Below are 20,395 nucleotides of genomic sequence, written 5' to 3'. Positions count from 1 at the left end.
GAACTTATCTACAAAAAAAAGGAACAGAGTCAGACACAGAGAACAGATGCGTGATTGCCAAGGGGAGGGTGGGGGAGGGATGGATTGGAAGTTTGGGGCTAGAAGACGCAAACTATTATATATAAGATGGATAAAAAACAAGGTCCTACTGTATAGCACAGGGAACTATATTCAATATCCTGTGATAAACCAAATGGAAAAGAATATGAAAAAGAATAGATAATATACATACATATATAAAAACAATCATTTTGCTGTACAGCAGAAATTAACACAACATTGTAAATCAACTATACTCCAATAAACTAAATGTTAAAAAATCTGTCTTAATTATCCATGCATTTAGAAGGCCCCCTGAAAAGCCTCACCAGTCTGCGATTAATGGATTCACTTCACACTAAAGACATTTAAATCAATTATATTAGTGTTCCTTAAAATTGGACAAATATCACATAGTTTTCTCTGGGATGATGGACCTGGGGAAGAGAGAGTTGAGTGAAAAATTTTTTAAGTAGAAAACTCTTCTAAGGTTTGTAACTATAAAAACTGTGGTAATACTGAAAGGAAGGGCTGGAAATTCAGATTTGTGACAGGGCTACGCTTGTTTAAGGTAGGCCATCCAAGAGGCTCTCTTATAGGAAATTAAAATGAAGGAATATTTCTTGGGTGAGGACGAATTGGAATACAGATTTGATGATCACATGCAAAAGCTGAAGTAATAAAAAAACAAGATTTCTTAGAATGAGAATTCTGAACTTTCGTGTCTCTTCACAGGAGAGAGGACATATAATCATTGATAAAGGGGGAAAAAATCACTTGTAGAAGAAGGAATAGGGAGAAAAACCAGTGCATCCAGTGAAATAAAGAGCAGTGATAACTGAGGTTTGTCACCACTGGTCACTTGCTTTGGGAAGATCAAGAAGAATGAGAAAACAGGTTATCAAATAAAAGGTACAATTATGATGTAGAAAGAGAAACGTAAACTCTTATACCTGGGAAGTTCAGAGGACGACTTTCAGTCCAATCCACCCAGTAAACAGGTAAGCCGAGCCCCAGAGAGAAAGTCAGAGTTTATTCCTTGAGTCACGTTGGGCTAGAACTATTTTGTTACCTCGGCTTCGTAATCCTTTTCGCTCCTGTACATTGCAAACTAATCTTTGAAAGTGGGGTCATTCCATGCACGTTACTAACAATGCAACTTTTGGGAAGGTAGGTATTATTTGAAATTCAGCAATGCCTGAAACTGGAATAAAATTTAAACTAACAAAGCAAAGGGGCCGAGTGTTTCAATGACAATCATTTGAATCTATTACTACAAAGCTGTGCCTCAGGTATAGTTCTTACGTTTAATTATTGCTGTGCTTTACTCTAAGAAAATGTAATTCTACTCAACCAGGGAAAGAGAGAGGGGGAACGAACTATCAGGGAAAATAAGAAGAGACAGACTGTGGAGGCTGGGGAAGAAGATAAGCCATCCCCGAACCTGCAGGAAACCCTGGCTCCCTAAAAGGACATCAAAGAGAATTTCCATATCATCCAAGGGATAAAGTAATCTGAAATCTGGTGGTGAAAGTCCATCCACACCCCACACTGGAAAGCATCATGTATTGCACGAACATTACAAACCAAGAAGCACCACCGTCAAAAACAAAACAAGTAAAAGAAATGAAAAACAACTCCTACTCCTAAGGAAGAAACCTGAGCCCAAGGAAGACAAATGATTCCCCTTCACAATGAACAGCTCATCCCCATGGGATGGCAGAGAGGAATTACCACCAGAAATGCTCGCTAATCGAGGGCCATTCTAATCCTGTGATTTTCAGAGAGACAAACCTCTGTTTTGATAAACAGCTGTGTGCACTAGTTCAATTTTTGAACGGCTCAAAATTCCCTATCTCTAATTTATTTGTCACTTTGTCCAGTAGAAGGCATAATTTAAAATACATACTTTCCAGTCTCTTCAATAAGTGGTGCTGGGAAAACTGGACAGCTACATGTAAAAGAATGACATTAGAACACTCCCTAACACCATACACAAAAATACACTCAAAATAGATTGAAGACCTAAATGTAAGACTGGACACTATAAAACATAGGAAGAAGAAAACATAGGAAGAGGAAAACATAAGAAGAACACTCTTTGACATAAATCACAGCAAGATCTTTTTTGATCCACCTCCTAGAGTAATGGAAATAAAAACAAAAATAAACAAATGGGACCTAATGCAACTTAAAAGCTTTTGCAAAGCAAAGGAAACTACAGACAAGATGAAAAGACAACCCTCAGAATGGGAGAAAATATTTGCAAATGAATCAACGGACAAAGGATTAATCTCCAAAATATATAAACAGATCATGCAGCTCAATATTAAAGAAACAAACAATGCAATCAAAAAATGGGCAGAAGACCTAAATAGACATTTCTCCAAAGAAGACACACCGATGGCCAAGAAGCACATGAAAAGCTGCTCAACATCACTAATTATTAGAGAAATGCAAACCAAAACTACCATGAGGTATCACCTCACACCAGTTAGAATGGGCATCATCAGAAAATCTACAAACAACAAATGCTGGAGAGGGTGTGGAGAAAAGGGAACCCTCTTGCACTGTTGGTGGGAATGTAAATTGATATAGCCACTATGGAGAACAGTACAGAGGTTCCTTAAAAAACTAAAAATAGAATTACCATATGACCCAGCAATCCCACTACTGGGCATATACCCTGAGAAAACCATAATTCAAAAAGACACGTGCACCCCAATGTTCATTGCAGCACTATTTACAATAGCCAGGTCATGGAAGCAACCTAAATGCCCATCGACAGATGAATGGATAAAGAAGATGTGGTACACGTATACAATGGAATATTACTCAGCCATAAAAAGGAATGAAATTGGGTTATTTGTAGAGACGTGGATGGATCTAGAGACTGTCATACAGAGTGAAGTAAGTCAGAAAGAGAAAAACAAATATCGTATATTAACGCATATAAAAGATGAACCGGTTTGCAGGGCAGAAATAGAGACACAGATGTAGAGAACAAATGTACGGACACCAAGCGGGAAAGCGGCGGGGTGGTGGTGGTGGTGGGATGAACTGGGAGATTGGGATTGACGTGTATACACTAATATGGATAAAATGGATGACTAATAAGAACCTGCTGTATAAAAAAATAAAATTGTAAAATTCAAAAGAAAAAAGTACTTTCCAGGATGCCAAGTTAACTATCAAAAGGATTTCATGGAAGTCTTTTAGTCTAAGTAAATTTTGTGCCAAGACTTTCGCTCTTAAGGAACAATAAACGGAACTAAGATTATGGCAAGAGAAACAGGTGCTGACAATTTAAATCAGTTCAATATTTTACTTACCTTCAGTTTTCCATAGTGCTAAGTCTAGTAATGAATTATCTAACATGTATGATCAAATGTTATATAATTTTAGGCAGTTTTTTGTATTTGATAATACACAAATAATCATCCTCCCTTCTGTTTGCTTTTTTCTATATTCCCTGAGGATATAAAGCTTTTAAGATTTACAAGCAGTAGAAAATGTCTGAAACTCAAATTTGTATTGACATTATTCTTTGCATGAATCCACTGACCCATTTTTGTAAAGTAAAAATAACTGCTGGGTTTTTACTTGCATTGAAAATAGAACAGTCACAGTTCAATTATTACATTCACACAGCCCCCTGAAGACTGTATTTCAAGTTGCACAACTGACCTTCTTTTCTAAAACAATATGGAGATAGCCTAAATTAGAAGTCACTGTATTATGGAATATTTTGAAAAGGAGAATCCTGTTGCTTTTCTTGTATTTCAACCAATTTGGTTCTTTAAGATTTCTTTGCATTTCCTTGCATATTTGTAAACATGGCTTTATTTATTTATTTTTTTTCACGAAATACCTGACCACTTCAGGGATTGACAAATGGTACCTTGTTAGACAGCTGTACAGAAAAAAAAACACAAAAAAACCCACACATGGAACAGGTTTCCAGAAACAGAGAAACAAACGTTCTTTGGCAAGGAGAATCCGTACACGGTACGATCCCATCCCGAGCCATAGCATGAAGGTTGACATTTGTCTCTCCAGCGAGAACTTGAGATGTGTACGTTGAATTCACTTCACTCACCTGTTTGGCTTAGCTGGGACGTGCTTCTGCTCCTTCGAGTCACGATGGCAACCACTTTGGCACTCAGGCTGGACCTCCTTTTCTTCCCACCTGTTCCAACAGTGCCCACAGCCGTGTCCGACTGACTGCCATCATTATGCTCCAGTGTGTACATCTCTCCACTCACGCTCGTGCTCTTGGTGATGGCTCTTCCTGAAGTCCCCATCCGTCTGCCTTGCATTTTAGGGGTAAATGAACTATATTTACAAAGTAAAAACATATATGCATCCATAAATTACAGGTCAGCATAATCAGAACTTTAAATCTAACTTATTTTGAAATAATCCGGGCAAAATTTTAGAGGGAAAACCCGGCTGAGTGGTAGTCCTACAGCTATGAATATTCTAAGGTCACATCACCGCCCCCAGTATTTATTTATCTATTTATTTCTTTGCGCGGTACGCGGGCCTCTCACTGCTGTGGCCTCTCCCGTTGCGGAGCACAGGCTCCGGACGCGCAGGCTCAGCGGCCATGGCTCACGGGCCCAGCCGCTCCGCGGCACGTGGGATCCTCCCGGACCGGGGCACGAACCCGTGTCCCCTGCATCGGCAGGCGGACTCTCAACCACTGCGCCACCAGGGAAGCCCCCCCAGTATTTATTTACCAGATGTGCCTTGAAACAAGAGCATTTCAAGGCATCATCTATAAACTCTTTGAAGATAGTAAAAAGAAAGGCAACCGAGGCTACAGATGGGGAGGTGTTACTGACCAACGTTGTAAATAATTCCTCTGTTACTTTCAGAGAAAAGCTAAAATAGTTCAATCAGTGAGAAAAGTCCATATACATTTCTGAGGAAAAAATATTGTTCAAAACAGATACTCTTAATTTGCCACACGACAAGGTTTAAAAAATGAAACCAGTGTTTGTTCTGGTTTCTCTTTGGGATTCCAGCTAAGAGGCGTGTCTTTTGCTATCCGAGGCTGAGTGAGTCTCGGAAATGCTGTTCAGGAGACAAGCCCTGCTTCTCCTTCCTCCTTCCTCACCGCCTCCTGCCCCATCGCCTCCACGTAAGTTTCCTCTCATTTTCAACTTTCAACTCTCCGAACTCACAGGCTCTGGGTCCAGATGTTCCTTTTTTTGTTGTTCTCTTCTGCAAAACTTACTTATCTATGTTCTGAGATTGCATCAGGTTATCTGAATAGATCACGGTACTTCTCTCCCAAATGAATAAATTACTGTTGAGAGTTTCAGGTACCGTAGAAGGTTGAGGGAAAATATCCTCTCTATTTGCCAAAGTACATGAGTGTCTGTGAGTCAGAGTTACAGGTAGGGCAGGCAACTGGGGAGGCGGCCAGGGATGGTAGGATTCTTCCAGTCTTTTTAATTGCTCTGCATATGCAGTTATAGTATCCATTTAGACTATCCCTTTCTTGGTCCAATAAAGACCTGTTTGATATCTCTGAAATGACCCTCTGAATTTTATGCATCCTCAGAATATTTGCAAAAACTGGCTCACATGACCTTTACCACCATCTTGATTTTCTATATTTCTTCTTTGGAAAAATGAAATATATTACTGAATAGAGCTTCTTTAAGTGATGACATTTCATATGCAAATCAGAATAAACCCTAATATGATTAGAAACAGTAAAACAGAAAGTCTTAGCATCACGTAACATGTTTGTGGCCATCTACACAATGAGTGCTTCAGCAGAAAGGAAAATTGGTGCAGCGGCTCAGAATCCACGGAAAAGACAGGACTTTTTGGACCTCAGGATCCCTTCAGGGACAGTGAATGGAAACTGGGACCTGATTTGACAGGAAGAATTTGGAATGTTTAATCCCTAGCTGCGTTTCTTGAATTGGTCCACGTCAACATTCACCTGACAATAATAAGGTATTCATAGTCTTTCAATTTATTCTAGTCATCTTTTCATTAACTCAAAAGTTTTTAAGGCCATTTGCAAGCCTAGTAATCTTGCTATGCGTTTTATGAAGTCTCCTTTTCCAAACGGTAATGATGACAGTTTTACAGACGACCAATTCAACACTGATTCCTGTGGGGTTTATATTCCCAACTTTAGTGGACTTTCTTTCTGGATAAATATTACGGTCAATTGCTTTCGTGTTCTCACCTATTCATTTGAATGTATTTCCTAACTCTGCCACCCTCCTTAAGTCTACTCTTAGTATCTGCTTTTTCTACTATTTTACTAGCGCAATTCTGCTGAAGGCTATACAGAAATGACAGGATTTGGTCAATTTCACCATCATAATATCCATCTTCAATCAAACACCTGCGAGTTTTTCATCTCCTTAGCACACTCACCACAGTGGTTATTGAAAACCTCTCTCCGGTGATCTTGTTTTTACCTTTACAGTAAAGTATGGATAAACTAACATGCACTGTTTTCTCCACAATATTCCCGTGAAAACAGAATTACATCACAACTCTTAATCTGTATTTTAAAAATCACTGCACACAAAAAAAACTATTGTGAAATTTTAGACAGTGTTGTTTAGGTTATAGAGAAGTTTGAAAGAACAGGGAAATGTTTTCTATGATAGTTCTACTATGAAAATGTATCCAAGATGAGCTAGAAGATTCACAAATTTTTTCATGGATACTTAACTACAGCCATGAAATGTTCTACAATGTCAACAAATAAAATTTCTGAAAAAAATTAGAGAAATCTATACAGCAAATGATTACCATTTGCAGGGGGTGAATTAAGAAGTTATGTTAAAAAAAGTTTTGTGAATAAGACACAATTTTTCCTCAAAAAATAAAATATTTTGTTTAGATGCTCAGAAGTATTCTTATGTAATCTGAGGACAGTGCATGGCTTCCTGAAGAATCTAGAACACCATATTTTAAGTGGAACGTGTTAGGGCATTTTCCATTCTTCTGTTACCTAACTGCGGGGAGAGGTTTGCAGGGGGGTCTAACCACCCAGATTAATTAAATCAATGTGAAGGTCATAGTCTTAGCACAAATCTACTTCTGCTCTCCTATTTCTTAGCCTTCTATTTGTTCTGCTTCAATTGCCTGGAAGACTATTCCTGTCATTTAGATGTGCCTGAATCCTTCAAGATGCACTGTAAGGCTTTCCGCCTTATAAAGCTATTCAGGGTCTCTGTAGAGTCAAGACTGCTGTCTCCCGGCCCTCTGATACAGTTTGTATCGGTTACGTTAAGATTTGGACGGTTTATATCAGCACGCATCTTATGCATCACTAATGTTTGTAGCATCCCTCCCATTGCTGTGAACTGATGAAGTTAAAAAAAGTGAATTCTCACTATACAAATAGACTGTGATATAACCCACCTTTAAAGACCAAACAAATGAAAAACCCACCTTCCTTCTTTGACACCCCCTCTCCTAGCTACTGACCTTTTGCTGAAGAACCTGAGTTGTTTGTACGTCCTCCCTCTCTATTCTCTTCTGGACTAAACGGAAGCGGGCTTTGTCCCTGCCGCTTCACCCAATAGCCTTTTCCTTTCATCAGAGTCACCAATTATTCCATGTAGCAAAATCCTGTGGTTTCTCAGTCTTTACCTTCTTGACCTCTCAATACACCATGCATGTGACAAAGCGTTTGATTCTTTTGATCGAGATGCTTTATTCTCATAGATTTTCCCACCTAGTGCCTCCTGGCCGGACATTTATTCTTTTTTTTTTTTTTTTTTTTTGCGGTATGCAGGCCTCTCACCGTTGCGGCCTCTCCCGTTGCGGAGCACAGGCTCCGGACGTGCAGGCCCAGCGGCCATGGCTCACGGGCCCAGCCGCTCCACGGCATGTGGGATCCTCCCGGACCGGGGCAGGAACCCCCGTCCCCTGCATCGGCAGGCAGACTCTCAACCACTGCGCCACCAGGGAAGTCCTGGACATTTATTCTTTTTCACCACTAAACACTGGAGCTCTTCAACCCTCCCAACCCTGACCTCTATTCCCCACATGAGACCTGCTCCCTCGATGTGTCGTCTGGTCCCAAGCTTTACATCCTTCTATGTGCTGCTGATTCCCAGGGCTTCTCTCCACCTTGTCTCAGCCCTCAACTCTAGATTTACGTACCTACTTGTGAACTGCTAAGGCTCTCAAAAATGTGCTCAACCCAAGGAAAAAACTGCTCCTTGTCTAAACTTCCGTATCACATTAAAGACACTCCAATCACCCAGTTGCTCAGAGTAGTAACTGCCTCCTTTCTGTTTAGAAAAAAAATATCTAAACTTGGAAATGAGATTAAGAAAAAAATGGCCTTACATGTTACTGCCATGTTTAAGGATTAACTAATAAGCTCTCTAAGGGCCTAAGGGCATTTGACTCTCTGGGGGAATGGAACATTTTTTGACTTACTATTTACTCTTATAATAATTACGGTCCCAAAATTTTATAACTCTGTAAAAGTTAGATGTTAACTTGAAGATAACTGATAAGGAGCAAATAACCACTACCTAGTAGTGAGGATAACCTCAAGGTTAGGGTTTTACTGATCTAGAGAACATTATCCAGTTTTGAATCGAACTGAATAATGTTTCAGCATTCCCTTTTTTTTTTTCAATGACTATATATGTATGTCTATATGTACATCATCTTAGGAACCAGCTTGTCACCCTGTCAGTGTTCTCACTAATGAGTTAAAACTTTGACATTTCCTATCTGTTTTTCTAACAATTTTGTTTTAATTTTGAGAATTTTGCTTTGAGAGTGTTGGAGGTCCCATCAAAATGCCCAGATGGACTTCTGCTGGACCTCTGAGCAGGGTGCCCCATGAAGGCTCTGAGCCCAAGGATGCCTTTTCCTCGCTCCTGGATTTAATATCAAGAGGCAACAGAACATTACTTTCAGTCTCTGTTTTCTTTTTTTGACTCTGGTTTTGTTTTGTTTGCTGCTGGTTCTGGGTCTTGGTAAATCTGTCTCTTCTTCTGCTCTGTTTGTGATGGATAATACATTCCTCACCAGTAGCAGCAACAATAGGGAATCCGTCTACGGATGAAATCTGTTGGATGGCAGACCTCAGGGATGAATTGAGAGCTGGCTGACGGATGACAGAAAATCTTCTTTGTTTGGCTTTTTGCATGTCTGGTCGTTGGCATGTTACAAAAGTTCACATCATTTAAGAAAATGTCTTGTCCACACTAAAGAACAGCCCTTTAAACTCTAGGGTTAGGTTTCTGTGTCAATTTCTGTCTATGTCAAAGTTGATAAAACTGAAACTGCTAGTTCTCTTTGTGTTTAAAAAATAGTCTTTTCGGGACTTCCCTGGTGGCACAATGGTTAAGAATCTGCCTGCCAATGCAGGGGACACGAGTTCAAGCCCTGGTCCGGGAAAATCCCACATGCTGCGGAGCACCTAAGCCCGTGCGCCACAACTACTGAGGCTGCATGCCACAACTACTGAAGCCCGCACACCTAGAGCCTGTGCTCCACAACAAGAGAAGCTACCACCATGAGAAGCCTGCCCACAACAACGAAGAGTAGCCCCCGCTCACCGCAACTAGAGAAAGCCCGCGCACAGCAACGAAGACCCAACACGGCCAAAAATAAAAATGAATAAAATAAATAAATTTATAAGAAAAAAGTCTTTTCAATTGGTGAAAAAAATCTCTTACTTTCTCTGCACCCTAGAGATAGTGGTTTGGGCAGACAGATATTAACTGAACAGAGCTCCCGTTCTGATTGATCTATGTAGACCAATGAGTACTTACATAATTCTCATACAGTTAACTAAAGAATTCCCAGAGAAAGAAAGAAACTGAACTTCTAATACTTTGAATATGCTTGTCTTTCAGGAAAAATCCATTTTCAAGAAATGGCTAACTCAAAAGAATTTTAATATAAGAATCTAAATCCACAATCAAAGTGAATCCTTTGAGATATCAAACTAGTTTGATAAATTTGGCTTAAAAACCTTTATGAAAACCACGATGAGAGGCCACTTCACATGCACAGGAGAGCTACAGTAAGAAAGAGATGCCTACAAGTGCTGATGAGACTCTGAAGAAATTGGACCCTCCATACACTGCTGGTGGGAGTGTAAAATTATGTAGCTGCTTTGGAAAGAGTTTGGCAATTTAGTTAAACATAAAATAGTTAAATTAAACTAGAGTTGCCGTACTACTCAGTAATTCCATTCCTAGGTACGTCCTCAACAGAATTGAAGACATATATCCATACAAACACTTACACAGGAACGTTCAGATCAGCATTATTCATAACAGTTAAAAGGAGGAAACAACCCAAGTGCCCATCAACTGATGAATGGAGACAAAATGTGCTTCATCCACACGATAGAATATTATCACGTATAAAAATGAATGATTCATGTTACAAACATGGATGAAGTTGAAAACATTATACTCCATGAACAAAGCCAGATACCCAAGGCTGCATACTGTATAATTCCATTTAAATAAAATATCAGATCCAGAGACAAGTGTGGATTAGTGGTCACCAGGGGCTAGAGGAGGGGGGAGGGGCGTGATGCAAAGGGTTATAGGTTTCTATGGGGGAAGATAAAAATGTTCTCGAATTACACAGCAGTGAAGGTTGCACAACTAATTGTGAATATGCTAAAAACCACTGAACTGTACAATCGAACAGGGTGAATTTTATGGTATGTGAATTATAACTCAAATTTTTAAAAGACAGCATTATGTCTCATTCCGGATTTTATCAGTGTAGTATGTAATACGAGCACAAAATTTTATTTTATTGTTTAAGATTTAGGTTGGTTTTCTCATGAGAAGACGAGTGAATCTGAAATTCCTATATTTTCTATATTGATTTTACTTATTGGATAGGCTAACATGTCTTCCAGGAGCATTTAAGATTGTGAAAATGTAGAATTACATAATAAATAAATTGACCTATAGTTCAGAAAAGACTCTGATATCAACAGTAATGAAGTTGGTTGGAGTGTCAGCTTAAACGTAATCCAGGTGATTCATTAGTTATACAGTGGATTTGCCTCTGAACGATGCAAAGCTTTCTCTTCATCTTTGCAACTTTATAGGATACTGTGGGTTGTAAGGATGTTTTATTTTTATTTATTGAGTTATTTTTAAGTTTTTTAAATTGAAGTATAGTTAATCTACCATGTTTCAGGTATACAGTAAAATGATTCAGCTGTACATATATATGTACATATATATTCTTTTTCAGATTCTTTTCCATGATAGGTTATTATAAGACATTGAATACAGCTCCCTGTGCTACACAGTAGGTCCTTGTTGTTTATCTATTTTATATATAGTAGTGTGTATATGTTAATCCCAAACTCCTAATTTATCTCTCCCCTGCCCTTTCCCCTTTGGTAACCATAAGTTTGTTTTCTAGGTCTGTGGGTCTATTTCTGTTTTGCAAATGTTTCATTTGTATCTTTTTTTTTTAGATTCCACATAGAAGTGATATCACATGATATTTGTCTTTCTCTGTCTGACTTACTTCACTTAGTATGATCATCTCTGGGTCTATCCATGTTGCTGCAAGTGGCATTATTTCATTCTTTTTTATGGCTGAGTAATATTCCATTGTGTATATATACCACATCTTCTTTATCCATTCATCTGTCTATGGATGGGCATTCAGGTTGCTTCCATGTCTTGGCTACTGTAAATAGTGCTGCAATGAACACTGGGGTGAATGTATCATTTTGAGTTATGGTTTTCTCAGGGTATATGCCCAGTAGTGGGAATGCTGGGTCATATGGTAGTTCTATTTTTAGTTTTTTAGGGAACCTCCATACTGTTCTCCACAGTGGCTGCACCAATTTACATTCCCACCAACAGTGCAGGAGGGTTTCCTCTGCTCTACACCCTCTCCAGCATTTATTATGTGTAGATTTTAAAATGATGGCCATTCTGACCGGTGTGAGGAGGTACCTCATTGCGGTTTTGATTTGCATTTCTCTAATAATTAGCAAATAATTATTGCGGAGCATCTTTTCACGTGCCTCTTGGACATCCGTATGTCTGTATGTCTCCTTTGGAGAAATGTATATTTAGGTCTTCTGCTCACTTTTTTTTTTTTTTTTTTTTTTTTTTTGCGGTACGCGGGCCTCTCACTGTTGTGGCCTCTCCCGTTGTGGAGCACAGGCTCCGGAAGTGCAGGCTCAGCGGCCATGGCTCACGGGCCCAGCTGCTCTGCAGCATGTGGGATCTTCCCGGACCGGGGCACAAACCCATGTCCCCTGACTCAGCAGGCGGACTCTCAACCACTGCGCCACCAGGGAAGCCCCTGCTCACTTTTTGATTGGGTTGTTTGTAGGATGTTTTATTATGTCTGCTGTAACTTGCTAGGCTGCTTCATTGCTTGCCTATGACAGACAGCCCGTTATGCTCCATTATCTACCTCCAAGTTTTCTCTACAAAACAGAAGCTTAGGTTAAAAGTTGCAATTAATATGGATGGTTCATTCTAAACTAGAAAAAAGTGACAAAAATATGTGACATAGTCAAGGTAGTAGATGTGTTTTTATTTATCAAAGGAAAAGAAGGAAGTTGTTTCTTACAGTAAAATACTGGAATATGAATGAGGAGAGTAAAAGACAAAACTTGGGTGAATACATTAAATTGTCAAAGGTTTGAGGAAAAGTGAATTATTTACCTGGTTTATTGTAGTTTTAAACAGTAAGTCTAAAGAGCAAAAAAATAGAACTTTGACTAACGATCTCTATTTGATGGAAATATTCATAATATAATAGGGAAGGTCTATGAGTCGTTTACTGAAAAATATTACATTAATGCAAGATTAGAATTTAGTTTTCTGTTAAAATGACTAATTGATCTTAAATATTTAGCTGAGAACAAATTTTATTTAATCAGGGATGGCCAGCTTACCATTAAGGGACAAGAGTTGTACTTCATACGCAGACTGCACACCTACAAAGGCTTCACAGAGAACTGGTCTAGTATTTGTTCCATGGCTTACAGGGTCCTAGAACTACAGGTAATGAAGAAGGTCATATCCTGAACTTTAGCAGAATTTGGGGGACCTCATACTGGTAGGTACTGCAAGGAAAGCCTGGTGGTGATATTGCTTTGGTCCGATTATAAATTATACATATGACTTGGTGTGACGAAATTCACCGTAATATGGCAAAGGTGGGAGGACAATCTATATGCACTGAATCAAATCAATTATGTCATCAGTAGCAAGATACAGGATTATTTTATGGATTTTTAAGAAAGAAAAATGCTGCTAATTAAACCATGTCATGCCATCAATTGTAAAATACATACGGATTTCATATATGATAAAGTACAGACCAGTGTGCATTGTAGAATCAATGAAATGATGGTAATAGATAATGTAGAAACTCATTTCAAACAAGAATTTTTTTTAAAGATTGATAAAATAATATTGAAACATCATGAGCTCATGTTCCCTAAAATAGACAAAAAAGACTTTGTATTACCCAGAGACATGCAAGGGATCAATCATATAAGCAATCAGATCTGCACCTTGGGCTTCCCTGGTGGCGCAGTGGTTGAGAGTCCACCGGCCGATGCAGGGGACACGGGTTCGTGCCCCGGTCGGGGAAGATCCCACATGCCACGGAGCGGCTCGTCCCGTGAGCCATGGCCGCTAAGCCTGTGCATCCGGAGCCTGTGCTCCGCAATGGGAGAGGCCACAACAGTGAGAGGCCCGCGTACCGCAAAAAAAACCCCAAAAAAAACCAAAAAAAAACCTGCACCTTTAGTTGCCAGATTTTGGTTCCTTATTCTAATGTAAGGTGGCTGGCATGAAATTTTGGAATAGGATGAAAAAATACGGGCCTGAAATATCTTCTCATCTTCAGAAAGTTAGGATGTGTTCAGGAAAGGCCTAGGAGGTACTATGTAAAGATGATTCCCACTCTTAAATTAGGGACAAATTTAGCTTAAAAACAATTATAATCAATTTCTACATCTTCAACACACCAAAAGAACATAGAGGCCTATCATGACTCCACAGTAAGCCTAAAAAGGGACGAGTAATTTAAGGTGTATTAAAAGATGGTTGTAATACACATACATTCACTACACCGTTTACAAAAAATGCTAGAAGTCGACTCAAATCATTTGAGTCCTACACTTTAGTTTGGATCAATATACAAGTTACTAATCACAAATGGTCAATACAAAAGGAACTTGCTGATCAAGAGATCATCCCCAGGAATCTAGCTCATAATTTCCAGGAGTTAAAATTCTGGGCCTGTTGACCGATAACCAAGATGGCGTCAAATTTCCTAAGCACGTCTAGTGCAACTATTTTGATAGCAGGCATCACTTAGAACCAAGGGGATGCGCTCGAGTTAGACCACTATTTATATTCGATCCCTTCAAATGGCCAGACCTTCAGAAGTACTTGTCCCTGTGTAATTCTTATTGAATTTCACCTGCACACAACTGTGGCTTTATGTATGAGGCTGTAAGTACTCTTCATATTGGGGACTTATATATTGTTAATTTATTCCTACTTATTTAGTTTATTTCTAATTCATTTACCTACTTAGTTTAATTAGGCACTAGATTTATTCCTAGGTATTTCATGTTTCTGATTATATTGTATTGGTGTATTTTATAAATTTCATGTCCTAATGTTTGTTGCTGGTACATAAAAATACAACTGATTTTTATATACTGACCTTGCATCTAGTGATTGCTAAATTCGCTTATTAATTCTAATAATTTTGTGGCAGATTCTTCTGAGTTTTTTATATGTGCAATCATATAGACTGTGAATAATGACAGTTTACATTCTTCATGTATAATCCTTATTGCTTTTATTTACTTTTCTTTGCTATATTGCCACTCTGCCAGGTCCAACACCGGCTAGGACCATCCAAGTAACGTTGAGCAGAGGTTGTGAAAGTGGCTTCAGTGAACTCAGGGGCAAGTGTTCACTCTTTCCCTATGAAGTATGATGCTTGTTGTTAGGTTATGGTAGCTTACCTTTAACATTTTAAGAAAATTCTCTTTTTAGTTCACTAACATATTTTATCATATATGTGTCATGAACTTTATTAAAATTTTTTCTGTGTCTACTGTGATGATGAGAGGATCAGAGGATCTCTTTCTTTCCTTCTACAATGAATTACATAATGTTAAGCCAGTCTCTCACTTACAGAACAAAACTATTGTCTTCATAATGTATTCTCATTCTCTCTCTCAAAATTTCTCTGTCTCATAGAGATGGATAGAGACAGACAGACCGACAGATAGCTCGCCCTGTGACACAGATCAGAAGCCTCCCTTTAACCAGACACTGCAGGCAACACTGGCCCGCGGTGCCCGAGATCATATCCAGCCTGGCTGGGTCCCAACCCACAGGGGATCGAACAGACCCCCGATGTTCAAAAATGTCCCAAAATCCCACAGGTGGAATTTTACAAAGTGATCTCTTTCTCTATCTGGATTCAATTGGCTAAAATTTTGCTTGAGGCCTTTTGTCTAATTGAATGAGAGATTTTGGCCTATAACTTTCCTGTCTTCTCCTTACCAAATTTATCAAGTAGAGGCTTGACTCACAGAGAGAGTTTGGAAGTATTTCTCCTCTTTACTCTCTGGAAATATCGGGTATGATTAAGAGCACTTATTCTTTGAATTTTTGGAAAAACTTACCAGTGAATCCACCTGGGTCAGCAGTTTTCCTTGTGGGGAGGTTTAAAACAATTATAGGATCATCTTTAATCACAGGGCTGCTCCGTGTTTTTGTTCCTTCTTATGTTAGTTTTAGTAAGCTGTGCTTTTCAAGGAATTTGTAGATTTCATCTAAGTCAGGGTTAGGGAAATATTTTAGGCTTTGTGGGCCAAACAGTCTCACCTTTGTTCTTGTAGTGGGAAAAGAGCCACAGATGATATATCAACAAATGGGCACAGATGTGTCCTAATAAACCTTTATTCACAAAAGCAGGCGGTGGGCCAGATCTGGCCTGTTGGTCAGTTCGCTGACTTGATCTCAGGTATAAAACTTATCTGCATAAAATTGTTCATGTCATTTAAATATTTGGTCACCTGCACTGATATCTCCTGTTTTCATTCCATGATATTGGTAATAAGCATTTAGTCCGTTTACGTTTGAGGCAATTACTGATACGGCCAGAGTCAAGTCGACATTGGCTGTTTATTTTTAACGATCACATCCGTTTGTCCTTTCACCTCTCCTTTTTACCGAGCTAGATTAGTTAGGCATATTTTCCTCCACTATTAGGGTCTGAGTTGTGCGTTCTTCTAGTATTTGTTAGCGGCTACTCTCAAGATTAAAGTATTTACCTTATCAGAATTTTCCTTAAGTTAGAAATGTTACTACTTTTAGAATAATGCACAAACTTTATAGCAGCTTGATTCCTTTGCTCCCCTCCCACCTTTCACGTAGGTATTTTATAGGTGTTACTTGTACACGTCTTAACTACCACTGGGTACTGTTGTTGTTACTATTATTATTACTAACTCTCCCTGGTTGTTGTTGTTATTACTGTTATTATTACTATCTCTCCCCCTATGTTGTTATTGTTACTGTTATTATTACTAACTCTCCCCAGTATGTTGTTGTTGTTACTGTTATTATTACTAACTCTCCCTGGTGTTCTCTATTCCTTCTTCCAGCTTAGAGCTTCCAACTGGGGGCATTTTCTCCCAACATAAAGAGCAGGTCCGCTGGTGATGAGTTCTTAGCTGTTTCATTCATGTATCCGTGCACTGTCTGAAGGTTATTTTTGCTGGGTAACATGTACTAAGCATAAACAGTGGGTTGGATGTTTTTATTTTTTCTTGCAGCATTCTTTCCTTTGGTCATTCCATTGGTTTGGGGCTTTGATAACATCTGTTGAAATTTCAGCCAAAATCTTACTGCTGCTTCCCTGAAGATAATCTCTTTTTTTCCCCCTAGGATTCTTTTAAGAAAAGTTTTTTTCTTTACTGTTCAGTACTCTGATCATGATATTGCTAGATTTGTTTTTCTCTTCATATATTTTCAGAATTTAAAAGGTCGTTGGATTTATAAAGTTGGAAAGTTCTCAGCCAGCCCTTCAGGATTCAAGGATTGTTTCTGCACTTCCTCTCCTTCTGGGACTCAGTTACACACTCAGACCTTTCCATCACATCTCAGATCTGTCCTGTTCTCCTGAAACTTCTCTTCTTTCTCTTGTGTCAATTTATATACTTTCCACTGACCAGCTCACTAATTCTCTGTTCTGCTGTTTCTAATATGCCATTAATTAATTAATTAAACCCACCTATTAAATGTGTTGTTAGGGTTTTTATTTTTTAGTTTTAGAATTATTGCTCAATTTATAAAAATGGATTCCAGGTGTCTGCTGAAAGCATCCATTCTCCTTTGTTTGCCAGAACATATTAATCATGGATATTTTAAGGTCCTTCTTTGATAACTCTATTGTTAGTTTTTAGTTGGTTGGTCCTCTTTCTATTAAAAGTTTTAGCTTGCCTTGTAAATTTAAATTAGATGCCAGACGTTGTGGGTGAAAACCTACCTACAGAGGCTCTGGATGATATTATTTTCCTCCAACAAGGGTGAAATTGCTTTTGGTTGGCAGAGAGAATTAATCCTGTTCCTGTTCAGAGCTGGGCTTGAAGGTCTGCCCTTACTCGTAGTGTGTGATGCTTATTCCCAGTTTGGTCCTTCTGGAATTTGTCCAGGACACCAAAGCGTTTCCCACGCACTTGAAGGGGATGGACCTCTCCCAGCACCGGGCAGCTGCTGGAAGGTCTGCTCAGAAGTTCATCTTCCAGCTGCTGCTGTTTGGTTAATTTCTCGGTTAATTTCTGTGCATGCACAGCTCAGCAGTCATCAAATGAGGGGCATCTGTAGCAAATTTTGGGACCCTCCACTCACAGTTTCCAGCTTCTCTGTCAGTTCCTGAACTGTGACATCTGTCTCCTCAGCCCGGGAAGATGCTGCTTTTTGCTTTGCTCCAGTATCTGTGTCACCGGGTTGCAAAGTCCCTCCATAGAAAAAGGGGTACATGTGGCATCCCTTCGTGTTCTTTCCTTCTTTCAAGGGTTGCAATCCCTCCAGTTTCTTTGTCTGCTATGTTGCTTCCAAGTGCCGCCAAACAGTTTTTTATTTGTTTGTTTCTTCTTGTTTAGCTTTTGTAGGTTTACAGGCGGGATCATCTGATACAAGCTATCCTGCCACACCTACAGCTGGAAAGGCTGTGTCATCTTATTGCTTATTTTCAGATAAGATTAAAATCACCCAGACCAGTGATGTTATCCAAATCTCCACATGATTAGTAATGAAGATGTACGTGTTATGATTGTGCTATAGCAATTTATTTCTCTGCAAACTACACTGAGTGGTGTTGTCCAAATTGATTCCTATTTACAGCTCCCAGGCAACCTGGCAGACCAGTGAGTCTTCTCCTCTGAGCAGACGTCAGCTGCTCCTCTGAGGTACGAAACATTGTTTCAGGATGCCCCAGGTCTAGAACTTTCCCTAGTTCTCACAGATCCTAGGTGCGCATTTTTGATTGGGCTTTTTAAGGCTGTACCATTTATTTTGGAGAACTCTACATTATATTCAGTTGCTGAATAAGTCAGTCTTGGTATTTCTCCTCATTTTAGTCCAGATTTCACTGAATTTGAAGGCTTTTTTCTATAGTTTATAATTTAAGGATGTAGTTGTCTCCTAGTTTCATAGTAGATGAAATTTTCAGTCTTTTTCTTACAAAGTCTGGGTCATTTTCAGTTGGCAACCAGAGAGGAATAAAAACAACTGTCCTCTGTAATCTTCAGTCTGTGATCATGAGTTCTATGTAGGAAGTAAAATCAATACAATTGATGACTGATTTGAACACAAATTCTCAATGTGAGTAATAAGCTTCTAGAGGTGATCACTGGCTCTTGGTGGAGGTGAGAGGGATAAAGACATCTCAGTTAATACTATGGTTGTGGTCCTCCAAGGGGCCACAGTGTACAAACACAGAGTACCTGTGAGGTTAAAATGTCCTGTGGGGAGGGCTTTAGGGAAAGAGCATCCAAAAGTCTCCTTGGGGGTTGATAATGGTTCAAAGATTGAGAAACAAAGCATTAGGAGGAGGATTGCGGAGAGTTAAAACTACGGTGGCTTCCAGCTTTTGACTTGGGAACTAAGTGGATAATGGGGTAGAAAAAATGTAATTACACTGTTTAAATACTAAATACTATTAATTTAATTATATTTAATTAATTTAATTATATTAATTAAATATAATTTAATTTAATATTAAACTATATTAAATAAATTTGTTTATTATGTGTTCTAAGAAATGTTTAGGGACCTTAGTGTTTAGGGACCTTAGGGACCAAATGATGAGTTAAACATATATCTGTGTATTTCCAGTCTACCATAAATTCAGTTAAATATATATGCGCACACACACACACACACACACACACACACACACACAGTTGAACAAAAGCTGGTGTACAATATTCAGTAAATAGTGAAACATTAGAAAGTCATCTCTCAAAAGGGAACCCTTCTATATTGTTGGTGGGAATGTAAACTGGTACATCCACTATGGAGAACAGTATGGAGGTTCCTCAAAAAACGAAAATAGAATTACCATGTGACCCAGCTATCCCACTCCTGGCCATATGTCCGGGGAAAACCGTAATTCGAAAAGACACGTGCACCCCAATGTTCACGGCAGCACTATTTACAATAGCCAAGACATGGAAGCAGCCTAAATGTCTATCAACAGAGGAATGGATAAAGAAGACGTGATAAATATATACAATGGAGTATTACTCAGCCACAAAAAGGAACGAAATTGTGCCATTTGCAGCAACATGGATGCAACTAGAGATTATCATACTAAGTGAAGTAAGTAAGACAGAGGAAGACAAATATCATATGGTATCACTTATATGTGGAATCTAAAAAATGATACAAACAAACTTATTTACAAAACAGAAACAGACTCACAGACATAGAAAACAAACTTATGGTTACCAAAGGGGAAAGGGGGTGGGGGAGGGATAAATTAGGAGTTTGGGATTAACATATACACACTACTATATGTAAAATAGATAACCAACAAGGACCTACTGTATAGCCCAGGGAACTATACTCAATATCTTGTAATAAGCTATAATGGAAAAGAATCTGAAAAGAATATATATATATGTGTGTGTGTGTATATATATATATATATATATATATATGTGTATATATACATATATATATATATGTACAACTGAATCACTTTGCTGTACACTTGACACATTGCAAATCAACTATACTTCAGTAAAACATATATAAAAAATCTCATATTATTTCTGAACCATAAA

General features: G+C 38.7%; 1 protein-coding gene across 45 annotated transcripts in view; it reads right to left on the bottom strand.

Moving 5' to 3' along the window:
- LOC307195140 (regulating synaptic membrane exocytosis protein 1) overlaps positions 1 to 20,395 on the bottom strand; it is a gene marked incomplete at both ends in the record, with an annotated part of 217,032 nt that overhangs the window by 59,273 nt on the left and 137,364 nt on the right. For 22 of the 45 annotated variants that reach the window (XM_079938956.1, XM_079939000.1, XM_079938998.1 and 19 more), the window contains one exon: positions 4,139 to 4,374. The exons of 18 other annotated variants lie outside the window; for them this stretch is intronic. In XM_079938956.1, the coding sequence (XP_079795082.1) occupies positions 4,139 to 4,374 (236 nt within the window). The remainder of the gene's footprint in view (positions 1 to 4,138; positions 4,375 to 20,395) is intronic. 5 more of the 45 variants (XM_079938957.1, XM_079938961.1, XM_079938999.1 and 2 more) reach the window with 1 other exon arrangement.

This window comes from Stenella coeruleoalba (genome assembly GCF_951394435.1).
Source record: "Stenella coeruleoalba genome assembly, chromosome: 12".
In the NCBI taxonomy this organism is placed as follows: domain Eukaryota; kingdom Metazoa; phylum Chordata; class Mammalia; order Artiodactyla; family Delphinidae; genus Stenella; species Stenella coeruleoalba.
This window is presented reverse-complemented; position numbering and strand designations above follow the sequence as displayed.